The sequence below is a fragment of the Helianthus annuus genome, chromosome 12 (assembly GCF_002127325.2).
Source record: "Helianthus annuus cultivar XRQ/B chromosome 12, HanXRQr2.0-SUNRISE, whole genome shotgun sequence".
In the NCBI taxonomy this organism is placed as follows: domain Eukaryota; kingdom Viridiplantae; phylum Streptophyta; class Magnoliopsida; order Asterales; family Asteraceae; genus Helianthus; species Helianthus annuus.
In genome coordinates this window covers 66,973,381-66,987,861 of record NC_035444.2, presented here as the reverse complement: position 1 = coordinate 66,987,861, position 14,481 = coordinate 66,973,381, and the positions used below count along the sequence as shown (strand labels likewise).

Here is a 14,481-nt window from a genome sequence, read left to right as displayed (position 1 = left end):
GAGCAGTCCAGTGGTACCGGTGATTATTTTGAAAAACACTGCAGCGGAAATTTCATCAGGATCGTGAGTTAGGAAAAATATCAGAGTTTAGAAACACCGGATTTTTTTTAAATGGATGGAATAAATTCCAAGTTTTACAAAGGTAGCTTTTAATGAAAACAATATTTCTTAAGTTGATTTAATTAATAAAATAAGCCACTTCTTGAAGTCTTTTAGTGCCGGATCCAATCCTTACTCCAATCTACTGTAATTACCTGAAACGCGTTTTAAAAAGATTTTGTCAGCGGGAAATACTGAGTGAATTATTCATTTTACTGAAAATGACACGTTTTATGATTATTCACAGTGTTAAGATCTTTTACGCATGTTTCTGATATCAACCAACTACCCACAGTATTTGTCACTCGACCGAATCTGTGACAGTGGTCATATCACCATTGGCTGCCCCAATGAATGACGTAAATCAATTAAATTAGGTTCGCCCACCTAAAATGATTTAAACTGTAATATTGTGCACAATACCCCACATACTGGCTGTAATTTGGTGATTACATCAACTTAATCACTGGTATTATAATCTCGGAAAATGAATTTGGAGTATTGTAAAATAGTTAATAACTCACAAACGGTGAGAAAAGAATTTATAAAAGAAGAATAACTCACTAATCATCATGCAGGATTGAGTTAACAAACTTCTTGATTCTACTTTTCCCGATAATTAAGCATGTACTTTATTATTCTGGATCTTCTTATGATTTAATAGTTTGTTTGATTGTAAGGGTGTAGTTGGGAGTGTTTTTGGTGGTTTAACAGAATAGAATACGTATTGGTGTAAAATCCAAATCAAACCTTAACGGTAGTCATGAGATTCGAACCTTAACGAATTTCACAAAAAACCGGGTTAATGATCAATACAGCAGTTACGATAATTTCCCGAGATCAAATTCTCACAATGAATGACCAAGTGCAATACTTCAACTCATTTATCAAAATGACAAACGACAAAGTATAGTACTTCAACTCGTATATCGAATTATCGACAACGACAAAGTACAATGCTTCGGCTCATTTATCGGATTACCGACAAACGATAAAGCATAGCCCAATGTGGGCGGCACTTAGGCATTCTTTGGATATATTGATCACTCGAAAAATGAATCGTAATAGCGATTGAGTGATTATTGGTTAGAACACCAACGTATAGAGAGAAGAAGAAGAGAAATGAGCAAAGAAAAATGAATCCTAAGCTTCTTATTTATAGCAAGCAGGCAGGCAGCTCAATTTCATATTCTGGTCGATGTGGGATTCAAGTGACGTGCTTGCTAGCTAGCTTGACGTGCTAGCTAGCTAGCTTAGTTATTTTATTTCAGCTGCTTAACTCGTTTTTCTTGTATAACTTTTAAAATATAACGTTTTATAAAGCGACGAATATGTCTTTAGAACGAGCATATTTTTATCTACGTTTTAACCTAAGTTTCATTAAAAACGGAGTAAGGAAAAAAAATAATATATTTTATTATTAATATTAAACGTTCTTATACGACCTCATATATATCTATTTTTAATAGACCTTACTTAGCTTAATTAATCTTGTTAGCTTAATTAATATTGATTATTTCTGTCACGGTCCCTGATCCGGTTTGACCCGTTTCAGGACCCGCGGAACAGAAAGTCTGCGGTAATCTGTTTATTGTGAGTTTAGCAGCGGAAAATTTATTTCACAGGATCGGCTAAGTTAAAATTTTTCCCGATTATTTTTATTTGACAATTCGGGTTAAAACCCCGGGTAATTTACAATATAAGTTTTTAGTAATAAAACACATTTCTTTATTTTTATATCGAGCCACTAAGTTAAGCTAATTAAGTATTTAAACGATACTTAATTTTTCCTGATTACTATATGTGATTATGTGTTTACATGCTTCTAACTGATTATTTGTTAGTTACAGTATGGATAAACAGAAGTTGCAAGATATCCATCTTAAATTAAATAGATCAATTTACAAAGAGGGTAGTTCTTCTAAAACAAAAATTTCAAAGCTCCCTACAATTCCTGAGGAAGGAATATTTGTGCAAAAAGCGAATTACGAAAATCCGCTTTCTCCTAGAAAAAGGAGTATGATTATTAAGAAAAGTAAGGAGCAAATCAAGGAAAGGAAAATTAAAAAGGAAACCCTGGAATTACTTAAGAAATCCCCTTGCGAGGATAAACTTGATGAAAAATGGGCCAATTTATATATGTTAGCTACTATAGCAGAAAAGGCTAGTCCTTAAAAAGTATCTTGAATACAGTACTAGTAATTCTCAGTAAGTAGATAAATAAAATTGAGTATTCCCTGTATTTTGTACAAATAAGTAAACAATACTGATTTTCGGATAATCATTAACAAATCATTTTCCATACTCCCATTCACAAATAGATATTTATCGAATCGGAATCTCCCTCAATTGATTAAAGTAAGTTCATTTTGAATATTAAATCCAATTGTTTCTATAAATCATTTTTATTTTTAAAAATGTTCATACCCCTCAAAATATATTTTGATTCCATTCCACGCTACATTATTCCTCTTAATAAAAAAAAAAAAGAAACATAACCCCAAGAAAATATCATAGTATAAATCTCGAGGACGAGATTTTATTAAGGTGGGGAGAATGTAACAACCCTCACTAAAATTAATATTTAGTATGATAATTATGCAATAAGGAGACCCTAATTAAGTTTAGTATGATTAATTAATCAGTTAATCAATATTAATTAAGCTCACAAGATTAATTAAGCTAAGTAAGGTCTATTAAAAATAGATATATATAAGGTCGTATAAGAACGTTTAATATTAATAATAAAATATATTATTTTTTCCTTACTCCGTTTTTAATGAAACTTAGGTTAAAACGTAGATAAAAATATGCTCGTTCTAAAGACATATTCGTCGTTTTATAAAACGTTATATTTTAAAAGTTATACAAGAAAAACGAGTTAAGCAGCTGAAATAAAATAACTAAGCTAGCTAGCACGTCAAGCTAGCTAGCAAGCACGTCACTTAAATCCCACATCGACCAGAATATGAAATTGAGCTGCCTGCCTGCTTGCTATAAATAAGAAGCTTAGGATTCATTTTTCTTTGCTCATTTCTCTTCTTCTTCTCTCTATACGTTGGTGTTCTAACCAATAATCACTCAATCGCTATTACGATTCATTTTTCGAGTGATCAATATATCCAAGGAATGCCCAAGTGCCGCCCACATTGAGCTATGCTTTATCGTTTGTCGGTAATCCGATAAATGAGCCGAAGCATTGTACTTTGTCGTTGTCGATAATTCGATATACGAGTTGAAGTACTATACTTTGTCGTTTGTCATTTTGATAAATGAGTTGAAGTATTGCACTTGGTCATTCATTGTGAGAATTTGATCTCGGGAAATTATCGTAACTGCTGTATTAATCATTAACCCGGTTTTTGTGAAATTCGTTAAGGTTCGAATCTCATGACTACCGTTAAAGGTTTGATTTGGGTTTTACACCAATACGTATTCTATTCTGTTAAACCACCAAAAACACTCCCAACTACACCCTTACAATCAAACAAACTATTAAATCATCAGAAGATCCAGAATAATAAAGTACATGCTTAATTATCGGGAAAAGTAGAATCAAGAAGTTTGTTAACTCAATCCTGCATGATGATTAGTGAGTTATTCCTCTTTTGTAAATTCTTTTCTCACAGTTTGTGAGTTATTCTTCTTTTATAAATTCTTTTCTCACCGTTTGTGAGTTATTAACTATTTTACAATACTCCAAATTCATTTTCCGAGATTATAATACCAGTGATTAAGTTGATGTAATCACCAAATTACAGCCAGTATGTGGGGTATTGTGCACAATATTACAGTTTAAATCATTTTAGGTGGGCGAACCTAATTTAATTGATTTACGTCATTCATTGGGGCAGCCAATGGTGATATGACCACTGTCACAGATTCGGTCGAGTGACAAATACTGTGGGTAGTTGGTTGATATCAGAAACATGCGTAAAAGATCTTAACACTGTGAATAATCGTAAAACGTGTCATTTTCAGTAAAATGAATAATTCACTCAGTATTTCCCTGCTGACAAAATCTTAACGCGTTTCAGGTAATTACAATAGATTGGAGTAAGGATTGGATCCGACACTGAAGGACTTCAAAAAGTGGCTTATTTTCAAATTAAGAAATATTATTTTTTTTTATTAAAAGCTACCTTTGTAAAACATGGAATTTATTCCATCTTTTTAAATAAAATCCGGTGTTTCTAAACTCTGATATTTTTCCTAACTCACGGTCCTGATGAAATTCCGCTGCAATGTTTTTCAAAATAATCACCGGTACCACTGGACTGTTCACGGCACCGATTCCGGCCAGATGGGGTCGGGGGTCGTGACAGACCACCACTGCCTTTTGTCTTATATGACAATTAGTATGGCCCGTAGGCGCTACATCACTATTGGATGTTTAATAAGTTTGGCCCGTAGGCACTACATCACTAATGGATGGCTATTTTACTTGCAGGGAATTTTAAATAAATCCCAATTTTCAAATTTATTACCCGTAGGCATCAAGTCATTATCAGACTTGTATACAGATATAATCTGTAGATAATTTATAAAAAGGGTGGCTTGTGTGATTTTACAGGTCACGCTTAGCCAGGAGTGTTAACATGTTTACAGATGTTAACAGAGATTTGAATCTTTTCAACCAGGTTTTACCATATTGGCCAGGCCTTTTATTAAGACATTCAAGCTAGGTTTTACCTTACTAAGATTCTTGTTAAATGGCAAATCAAATAAAAATTGATATTTTCCATTTATTTAATATTTCTTAATTAGAATGAAAGTCCAAACGTAATCATTCCATTATATAAAAGTAAAAGTATAAAGTTGCCCTAAGCGGGACTTGAAAGGAATAATGTCGTCCTCGTAGGGACTGAAAGATAATTATGTCCTTATAAGGACTAATAAGGAAACGATCTTCAGTAAAAGGAGTTTCTTCTTCATTTTATTTCTGAATGCTTTCTCCTTGGATGTTCATTTCACTTTAGCCGTGGTACGAAGCTCAGCATCTCGGGACTCCGGGTGTGGAGAACTCCTATTACGGCCTCTTCGTTTGGCGACGTATCCAATATAAAAATATTTGGAAGCAGTAAATTCCGGATTAGAATCGGGAGTATTCCTATGTTAAGTCTAGACTCAAGTATGTGCAATTGTGTCACTGAGATTAAACACATTAGGAAAATGTTTAATTCACTCAGCGTTGGCTCTGATACCAACCTGTCACACCCCGATTTCCACGTGTCACCGGTGGGCCCGGTGTGGGGTACAGTGACGTAGTTGGCATCGTCATAGACAATCAACACAATATAATAATGCACAGCGGAAGCAGAATAGATACATTTCAACTTTTAAATAAATTGCAATAATAATTATCACAGTAGTTGAAACGGATCCACAGGCGGATCAAATAAAATAAAATAAAAATTGTTCAACAGATATTTTGTCGTCCGAGCTTGCGAGACTATAGTGGACGCTCTTAGGAAACAGCCAGCCTATTTCGTATAGTACCTGCACTTAACCTTTTGGGAAAAATACGTCAGTTTACACTGGTAAATACAAATCGACTGACTCATTTTGAAAATGATTGAAAATTTATTTAAATGCACAAGGCATAAATATTTTTATTAACTTGGGATATTTATGCAATATAAACTTGTGAACGAATTACATGCACTCGTATCTTTGGTGGCCCGGGATCTACTATCCGGGCTAAAGATTAAATGACACACCACATTAAAGAGTTATACACGCCGAGTGTACGCCTACACCCCATGCTCTGGTCGTGGCCATCTCGTAAGATAATGCCAAGGATATCCGGGACACGGTCAATAACCCCCCAAAGCCTAAAGTAAGACAAGACTGTTTAAACGAGTCGCACAAGCTATTCAAGACTGTACACCCATAAGGTGCAGGACTTGTGCGCCCGATCAAGCGGTATTTTAAATACCGTACCCCAAGCCCGTATAGGGAAAATAAGTCAAAATGTATTTACCTGAGCTAAATATAAATTCAATCCCCAGCCGTATACCATCAAGCAAGTACAGATATCTTTTACTGGTTCTCCTATTCTGGAACAGAGGTTTATAATAACCTATTAGATTCCTAACGGGTCTTTTAATTAAGCCTAAGCTTTGACCGGTTAGTTTTAAGGACGATACGGTACAAGCGCACGATTAAGCGAAAGACCGGATAGAATGTGATTTAGTCCCGACAAGTTTGAATACTTGTATAATATGGGTATACTAAATACCTTCTGGATTTTGACATAAAAATGATAACGTTTGACCCGTTTCGGTCAATTTATGCAAACTAGTTACATAAACCGAACCGAATGCTAAAAGGGCGTTACGGGTAGCCAAATGAGTCATATGTAAGTTCCCTGAGATAATATGCTTTAAATATGATATAATATCAGTAAGTTATGTTCTATATTACCCGGAATAATTTTAAACTCAATTTATGCCTCAAAAGGGCATTTTGGTCATTTAAGAGATTATAAAAGAGTCAAATTAGAAATCTGAGTTTCGGGTCTGGTTTATACAGAAAATATACTCCATTTAACATATTATAACAGTAGGGTATGACCCATATACCAAACTTAACATTTAAAATCAAACTATGCACCGTAGGGGTATTTTAGTAATTTCACAAGGGCTAAAACTGCCAAAACTGGAAATCTGAGTTCATATACTTATACTTACTGTTATGATATGAAAATATATCATTTACATCAGTAGGTATGAGTTTTACATGTTTAAAATGAGTATAACGCTTACTATGCGCTAAAAATGCTTAAAATGCGATTTAACGCCGTTTCCGGGTTTTCAAAATAAATCTGGGATTTTTATATTTCCAGAATACTTAAAATAATTTATTCAACATATAAAATCAGTAGGAAAAGGTTCCGGGTCAAAAGAGTGCATAAAACTCATTTTATGGCCTAAACGGTCAAAACCGACATAAACCGAAATAACTAAGCGATCTAAGATACGACCAGCCAAAAATTAAATAAAAATCATCTAAAATCCCAAAATATTATATAACATCAGTGGGTAAAAAGTTTTATATCAAAACGTGGCCTGAAATGGGTTATACGCGAAAAGGGCCGTTTATGTAACTTAATAACATAGTTTTACGCTAATGGCCATAACTCAAAATCTGGACCACCAACTGATCCGAAATTTTCGGTGCAAGTTTATATATTAGAAATAAAGATTTCTACTCTTTCACTTTTCCAAAAATCACGTTTTATATCAAAAAGGGCAAAATAGTCAACTTTTAAGCATAGTCGGAAACATGCAAATGAATCGGCTAAGCATAGACTCAAGCAACAAAATTCCAGAGAGTTTTACCGAAATAAAAATGGTCAAAAATACTCTCCAATACAGAGCTCAAACATGCATGTACGAATCCGAATCGATAGTCTACGAAATAGTCGTTTTACAAGACTTTCGGTTCCGATTCGTATTTATACTAAAGATTTGTCGAGTTTATTATGATAAAACATATTCTTACATGTATTATAAGTTGTTTATGATGATCAAACAGATTGCATGTCCTTTACATTATCATTTAAGCTTATTTTTGCAAAAACAACTTCTGTTGACTTTTTAGAAACAGGTTTGACTCGACAATCAGCATGCATATAGTGGGAATCAGAGAATACCCTTTTGAGGGTTTGTTTCCCACATAAATACCAACATATATGTGGTTTCAATTTGAGAAATGACTGAGTAAAATTCGTTTAATCAGAAAGTCAAAGTATAAGAACAACAGTTTGACTTTTAGCAATTAATCTATGCTAGAACGAAATTATGATGATATGAAAGATTACCAAGGTCCTAATGAAGCCTAGCAAACACTTGGAGTCGGCCTTGATGTCCAGAAATGCTCCAGAAAGTCTTGAGAGCTTTTGCAAGTTGAAAGAGTTCTTGTTCACAAGTGCAAATGCCAAGGAATGGAGCTTTGATCTGATTTAAAGAGGGATTCAGAGGTTTGAGGATAGGTTACTATTACCATAGGCATGCATGGGATTTTATTGGAGCTTGGAGAGGTGGAATGAGCTGTTACACACTTCAATTTCGGACCAAATATGCAATTTTCGCGAATTTCTGGTGCTGGGGGGTTCACGCGGCCCGCCTAAGGATTCCCAGGCGGGTCGCCTGGGGTCTGCAGGCCCAAAAATGTTTCAAACTTGGCAGCTTTGGTCCCTGGTCTTGCACGCGATGTTTCGGCCTCTTATTTTGACTCGTAAACCCCCAAACTTGGTTTTTAAGAACCTTGGGACATTTACCAACATGGTAATGTCCTCGGATAACTTTGCGCTCAACCGAAAAGCCATGAAATTCGACGTTGACGCTTTTAGTCCCTCAAGTACGGTTTTGGCCATAACTTTCTCATACGTTGACGAAACTTCACGAAATTTTAACCACATATTCTAGTGAGTATATTTTAGCATTAAAAAGCTTCGGGTCTGCCAAAAGTTCACTTAGAGGTATAAATTCAACATGTTGACACTTTTGGCCCCTATAGTTTGTAATTCCTCACCTTTGTGCAATTTCCGCGTCGTATGATCCATGAACCATCCGTTTAAGGTTATAAACATTATGTAGGGTTATTATAGAGTCTATTTATCCATTGTTGACACTTTGGACCCTTACGTTCCATAGTTTTCACTGTTTGTCACTTTTAGTCCCTCTAAAGTTTGTTTTCACATTCCGGAACCTTATGACACGTGTCAAGACATTATTGGACGAAATTTTTCGAGGTGTTACACGTAGTACCTTGATCGGCCGTACTCTGGGGAATGGAGGAAGTAATCTCCGCGGCAGTGTGTTCCGGCGCATCTTGGGGAAGGACAGGACGTATCTCCTGGGCCGAAGAGGCCACTTGCTTCATAAGGGGGACTTCCCCTTCCACCTGATCTTCCAGATCAAAGTCAAGAACGTCGAAGCTAGGAACCTTCAGAGCGTCCAGGAGAGACATAATGGTACCTGCATTTTCAAGAAAACACGAGTCAGTCAAATTAAAAGAAAATGCCAAAGGGAAGGAAAAGGGCCGGAACTTACGATCACGTTTCCTACGGATAACCGGCCAAACCCTATCCCCTTGGCTCCACCTAAAACAAACTCGACTTAACAACAGAAAATGTTCATGAAGGGGGCGGATCGGGGACTTGTGCTCTATCAGGGAGCGGGCAAGATCTCGGTTAAAGACGAAGTCTTCACCGAGATCAAAGGACATCGTCTGATCTTTGAATCGCCATCTCATATCATCCAGAAGACAACGGTCGTCCAGCCAAAGAAAGTTATCTTTCCAATTCTTTAGGCTGGACCGTTCATCAGACGAAGGGGAAGGAATGCCTTTTCGGTGGGCAAATGTATACCAATCCCCCGCGGTGATGAACTCATAAAAATACCGAAAGACGTTCAAATCCGGTTTCTGGTCCAGGGCCCTGCACGAGATTTCAAAGTGATTCACGCGGCTCAGGCCGAACGGATTCACTTGACTAATGTGAACCCGGAAAAATTGAAGCACCCTTATCAAAAATCTTGAAAACGGAACCCGATAGTTCGCAAAGTTGCAAACACGGGTATAAAGAGGAAACTTCCCCCGGCGAAAGGGGTAAACAGTTTCGTCTTTCGAAGGCAGAACCGGATCTAGGTCTGAAGGAATGTTATATTCACGGATGAACTTATTCAACTGGCGTTGAGTAAGCAGGCTCACACTCTCTGACATGTTATCTTTACCAGGTGCCATAATAAAAACAGGACGCACCTTACCTTGAAGAAGAAGAAACTAAAAGAGGAAAAAATAACAGGGAGAGAAGAGAAATGGGAAGAGAAAAAGGTAAAAATGAAAGGGTAAAGAGTAAATTTATAGGGGCAATAAGTCGGTTAAGGGGAAATCAAATCGAACCGTCACTTCAGCCAGGGGATTTACAGCTGTCACGGATGGGTGACTGACGGTCGAATCACAAAGGTCACCCACGCCACCTCATCACCATTCGAAAAACGCCACGTCATGAACGCAGACCACTGCGATTACGACACGTCAGCAGAATGTGACAAAAGCATTAATACAACATTTTGTCAAGTCTCCATCAAGACTCAACAAACTGGGGGACTTGAAGATACATATCCGAGGCCGGATATTACCCACCGAAGAACGAATGAAACATAACAGCTCCGAACCCAAAACGGACATATCGGCTCCGTCCTACACATAACTCCGGAGACGAATCGCCATTCAAGTGCGTCTGACCGAATGACGTCATCCCAGTTGACCATTATAAATACCTCGCCCAAGTACAATCCAAGTACGATTTTCTGAACCTCCGTCCTTACTTTCTCTCTCTACTTTCTCTCCCTAAGCAAATACTTATCCTCACGCCGGAGGGTGGTCGCAGAGGGGCCCTCCCATCTCTGCGGCGAGCCTAACGGTTTTCTGTTTTGCAGGAGACTCTCTTAACTCTCTACAAGATCCAAACCCTCGATTACAGGCTCCGGCCTTAATTCGATTCTTTGGTTCTTCAGTATGAATTCTTAGTGAAAGTTTAAGTGGACGATTGTTTGATGAAATGCTTCTGTGAAGTGAATGAGTACAATAAAGGGTGATTTTTGTTTATATAGAAGTAGGGCAGGAGACTACTGTGAATACTGAGTGTAAGATGATGATCGAATCATCGAAAGGTATGTTGTTAATGGTGGTGGTTTTATTTCCAGAGGGTTGAGGCATGAGTGTGAGTTGAGAGAGAGATGGAGGGGTGAGGGTAATTTTAGTTTAATTAAATTGGTAAAAAGACTAAATTACCCTTATGTGATAGGATTTAACTGAAAATTGTAACCAAGTTAGTGGTAAAGGACTTAGGGTGTGATGAGTTTTCTAAATAAATGATTGTGAACGTAATTATTGAACTTAAAAGCTATTCATTGCAATCTGATCCTAACATAAAGGACGAAAAGTGTAATTAGCAAAAAAATGCAACACTTCTAAAAGGAATTCTCGTAACACCATATGCTTAAAAATATAAGCTTCGATTACGGTAATTACAAGAAGATATGCCATCATCTAGAATGAAATAAAACCTTATCATAAATATGTAAAAAAATGCTAAATTTTAAATGATATGACGACTTGATTTCTATTGCCATCATCTTCAATACCCCGTGGGAAACTCACACTTCCCAAATCCTGCATAAAAAAAATAAATTAAATTAAACTTTTGATAAGAATTCATTTTACAATATTTAAGCAGAAGAAGAGGGTAGAAAACGTACTAGGTCGCTGAGTCACCACAACACCCGCCCCACCAAAATAACACGCGCCAGCCGCGCGTCCCATCTTCTGATAATAACTATTAAAAGCATACGAAGCATGTGCTTTCAACTCATTAGGATCATAACACGTGGCACCTGGCTGTATCGGACGGCAATCCGCCCCACCTTCCCCACACGCATAATCCAAACCCGCTTGCAGCCTATCCTTCCCCACATCCTCCTTCGCCACACACCAAACCCGACCCGACCCGCTTCCCTCCACCCTCTCACCCTTACCCGTACCCGTTTCTTCCCTAAAATTTTTCAAACCCTCCACAGTAAAAGGAATATTATAAACCGGTTTCATATCCGGATAAAACAACCCGTAGTTCCGCTCCGAAACCGGACCCGGTTTTTTATTCTCGTTAAAAAGAGCGAAAAGGAATACTGTGAGATTTGCTTTTGGTTTAAGAGGTGTACCTCCGCCGTTAAGTATCCGTTTAATTAAATTTCCGTTATAAGCCGCAGCGTTTTCTAACGTCGAACCGATCTCATTATCGTCACCTTTTGACGGCCATCCGGTTTCCGAAACAACAAGCGGAACGTCGTCGTATTTCAAAGCCGACATAGCCGCAAACACGGCGTCGATTTGAGCATCAAACAGGTTAAAGTAACGTAAACCGTTCCCAGCGTCTACAACGCCGTCGTTTTGACGGAAGAGGGCGTAGTCTAACGAGATGACGTCAGCGTTTGACTCGTAAGCGAAAAACGGGTAGGCGTTGACCATGAGATAAGACCCGGTTTTTCTAAGGAATTGTAGTAGTGGTTTGAAAACCGGTTCGATTAGCTCCGGTTTGAATGAACCGGCGGATGACGGGTAGGAGTTTTGTAAAGCGCTTAAAGCGATTGGTGATGAGAGTTTGATTACGGAATCTAGTTTATATTTTACGAGTGATTTGTGGATGTTTTTGATGGCGGGAATGAGGAATGAGGTGGTGTTGGAAGGGTCGACGAAAACTTCGTTGCCTACTGCAATTGATTCGATTTGAGTGTGGGGATAGTATGCGAGGATGTTTCGTTGGATCCATTTGTTAGCGAATGAGGGTTTTTTAGCGGCAGCTGAGAGGAGCTGGTTTGGGAGATTTACGGTTACTTTGATGTTGGATCCGGATAAGGATTTGAGTACGGCTGGATCGGTGTCGTATACTTTGACGCGGGTGATTCCTTGAGATTTGAGGAGCTTTACGACTTTGAAAGCGGATGGTAGATCGCCTGCGGTTCGACCGTAGTTAACTCCAATTGAACCTCCATCTGCAAAAATAAAATAAAACAAGCTCATTCAACAAATGTGTGGAATTCATATATATATTTTTTTTAATAAATGGATAAATGTGAGTGAGGTTATGAACCTGCAAGTGAGAAGAGAGCTAAACAGATGATAAAAATGGAGGAGAAGAGGAATGTGGTCGGCATGGCTGATCGGATGTGGAAATGATGAGAGGAATAGGGTTTTTATGGGAAAATTGAATACGTTGGTGGGTCCTGTTTTGAAACAGTAGAATATAGCCGTTGATTGTAGAAAGTTTTCCGGATGCCGTTGGATTGGACAATCGTACTGATATGATATGGGACTTTGTTTCAGAAATCCGACCGTTCCCTGTAGGTGGGCAAAAGGACCAATAGCATAAGGTTTGAAAATTAAAAAAAAAATGAAAATGTAAAATAACATAATAATATCTTAAATTCTCATTTTATTAGTATTTAAATTAAATGATTGCTAAAAATGAGAGTGTTATGTGAACATAAAACTTCTTCGTAAATGTGAAACCAGCTGTTCAGAAATAATAATCCGTTCTACATAAAGGGTAAAAACACATAGTTTATTGTATGAAAATTTGATGTAGATGTTAAGATGAGAAAATAAATAATTAAAAAAAGTGACGTTTATAATTTCTGAACGTCATGGTAGGTAAGGGATTACTCCTGTTTATGAATTATGATGTAGGACACCACAATCTCGAATTTTGTACGTTACACCTTCCATTTTCTTTTAGGAGCAGGGACTAGAGGGGTAGATGGTAGAGCTGTCCAAAAAACTCGCGGCTCGAAACTCATTTGAAGCTCGTTTGGATTCAGATTGGGAAAAGCTCGCCCGATGTGGCTCGGTTTGAAAGTGAGCCGAGCCAGCTCGGCTCGGCTCGTAACAAGCCGGATTGGCTCGGTTTGGCTCGCATACCAGCTCGGCTCGGCTTAGCTCGGATTATTTTACTTTTAATATATTTTATTTTTATATACATTATAATATATCACAAAAACTGATTATTATTTACATGTGATTAGGAGTGTAATTTGATATCCATACCACATTTAAAGGTTGATTACCATGCTAATGAATTTATATATTGTATTTCGTTGAAATTAAAATGTATTTTGTGTTGTTAAACTTGATTTTGGCTTGTAATGTATTAATTGAGCTTATTTTGGATATATTCTTTTGAATTATTGAATAATATTTTAGATTACTAAATTTTGAGAGCCATGTATTAATTTTTCTATTCAAAATCGAGCCAAACAGCCGAGCCCGAGCTTAGATTTCTAGCTCGGTTTCAAATCTGAGCCGAGCCAGCTTGGTTTATAATCAAGCCGAGCGCGAGTTTTGCCCTAGCTCGGTTCAGCTCGGCTAGTGAACAACCCTAGAAGAGAGGGAGTATGTGAGTATGTGACCATGGTGCTCCTTGCTAGAACACCCTCCCACCCCTATGGTGCTGTGTGTCTGGGTAATTGGTTACCGAGAAGTATGAATAAAAATTGTTGTTGATAACTGCTAGTGTTTTTATATAATAATTTTAAAAAAATATCACATTTTTCTCTTATATATACCACTTGTAAATTTATTTAAGTTACACTTATATTCTATCAGTTTTCACTATATAACTCTTTTTATATTTCTTTCTAGAAAATAGCGATATAGCCTCTACCATGGACTACGATTGAGGAAGCAGCTCTAGCACGTGTGTGGATTGATATTTCAGAGGATGTTGATATCAGCAACATTTTTCATAATATTTAACGTATCGTGTGTAATCATTCTTATTTTATTGTTATGTAATGTTTTGTTATATTATAATATAAC

At 37.2% G+C, this 14,481-nt stretch overlaps 2 protein-coding genes across 2 annotated transcripts; both read right to left on the bottom strand.

Annotated features, from left to right (window-relative positions):
* Positions 1 to 7,897: 7,897 nt before the first annotated feature.
* Positions 7,898 to 10,953, bottom strand: LOC118484961. Its single transcript, XM_035981097.1, has 2 exons — positions 8,874 to 10,953; positions 7,898 to 8,060 (listed from the first exon to the last, which is right to left on the bottom strand). The coding sequence occupies exons 1-2, from the start codon at positions 9,847 to 9,849 to the stop codon at positions 8,026 to 8,028; spliced, it is 1,011 nt and encodes a 336-aa protein (XP_035836990.1). The 5' UTR covers positions 9,850 to 10,953; the 3' UTR covers positions 7,898 to 8,025.
* A 96-nt stretch (positions 10,954 to 11,049) lies between these two features.
* Positions 11,050 to 12,915, bottom strand: LOC110895227 (glucan endo-1,3-beta-glucosidase 3). Its single transcript, XM_022142507.2, has 3 exons — positions 12,758 to 12,915; positions 11,370 to 12,659; positions 11,050 to 11,283 (listed from the first exon to the last, which is right to left on the bottom strand). The coding sequence occupies exons 1-3, from the start codon at positions 12,819 to 12,821 to the stop codon at positions 11,249 to 11,251; spliced, it is 1,389 nt and encodes a 462-aa protein (XP_021998199.1). The 5' UTR covers positions 12,822 to 12,915; the 3' UTR covers positions 11,050 to 11,248.
* Between the last annotated feature and the right edge of the window lie 1,566 nt (positions 12,916 to 14,481).

What these genes read in the sequence shown, in the direction of transcription:
- LOC118484961 (XM_035981097.1), bottom strand. Translation starts at nt 9,849, where the DNA reads ATGGCACCTGGTAAAGATAACATGTCAGAGAGTGTGAGCCTGCTTACT. An exon ending in CCAGAGTACGGCCGATCAAG is followed by an intron (nt 8,061 to 8,873) that starts GTACTACGTGTA and finishes TCTTTAAATCAG; the next exon opens with ATCAAAGCTCCATTCCTTGG.
- LOC110895227 (XM_022142507.2), bottom strand. Translation starts at nt 12,821, where the DNA reads ATGCCGACCACATTCCTCTTCTCCTCCATTTTTATCATCTGTTTAGCT. An exon ending in AGCTCTCTTCTCACTTGCAG is followed by an intron (nt 12,660 to 12,757) that starts GTTCATAACCTC and finishes TTATTTTTGCAG; the next exon opens with ATGGAGGTTCAATTGGAGTT. An exon ending in TGTGGTGACTCAGCGACCTA is followed by an intron (nt 11,284 to 11,369) that starts GTACGTTTTCTA and finishes TTTTTTATGCAG; the next exon opens with GATTTGGGAAGTGTGAGTTT.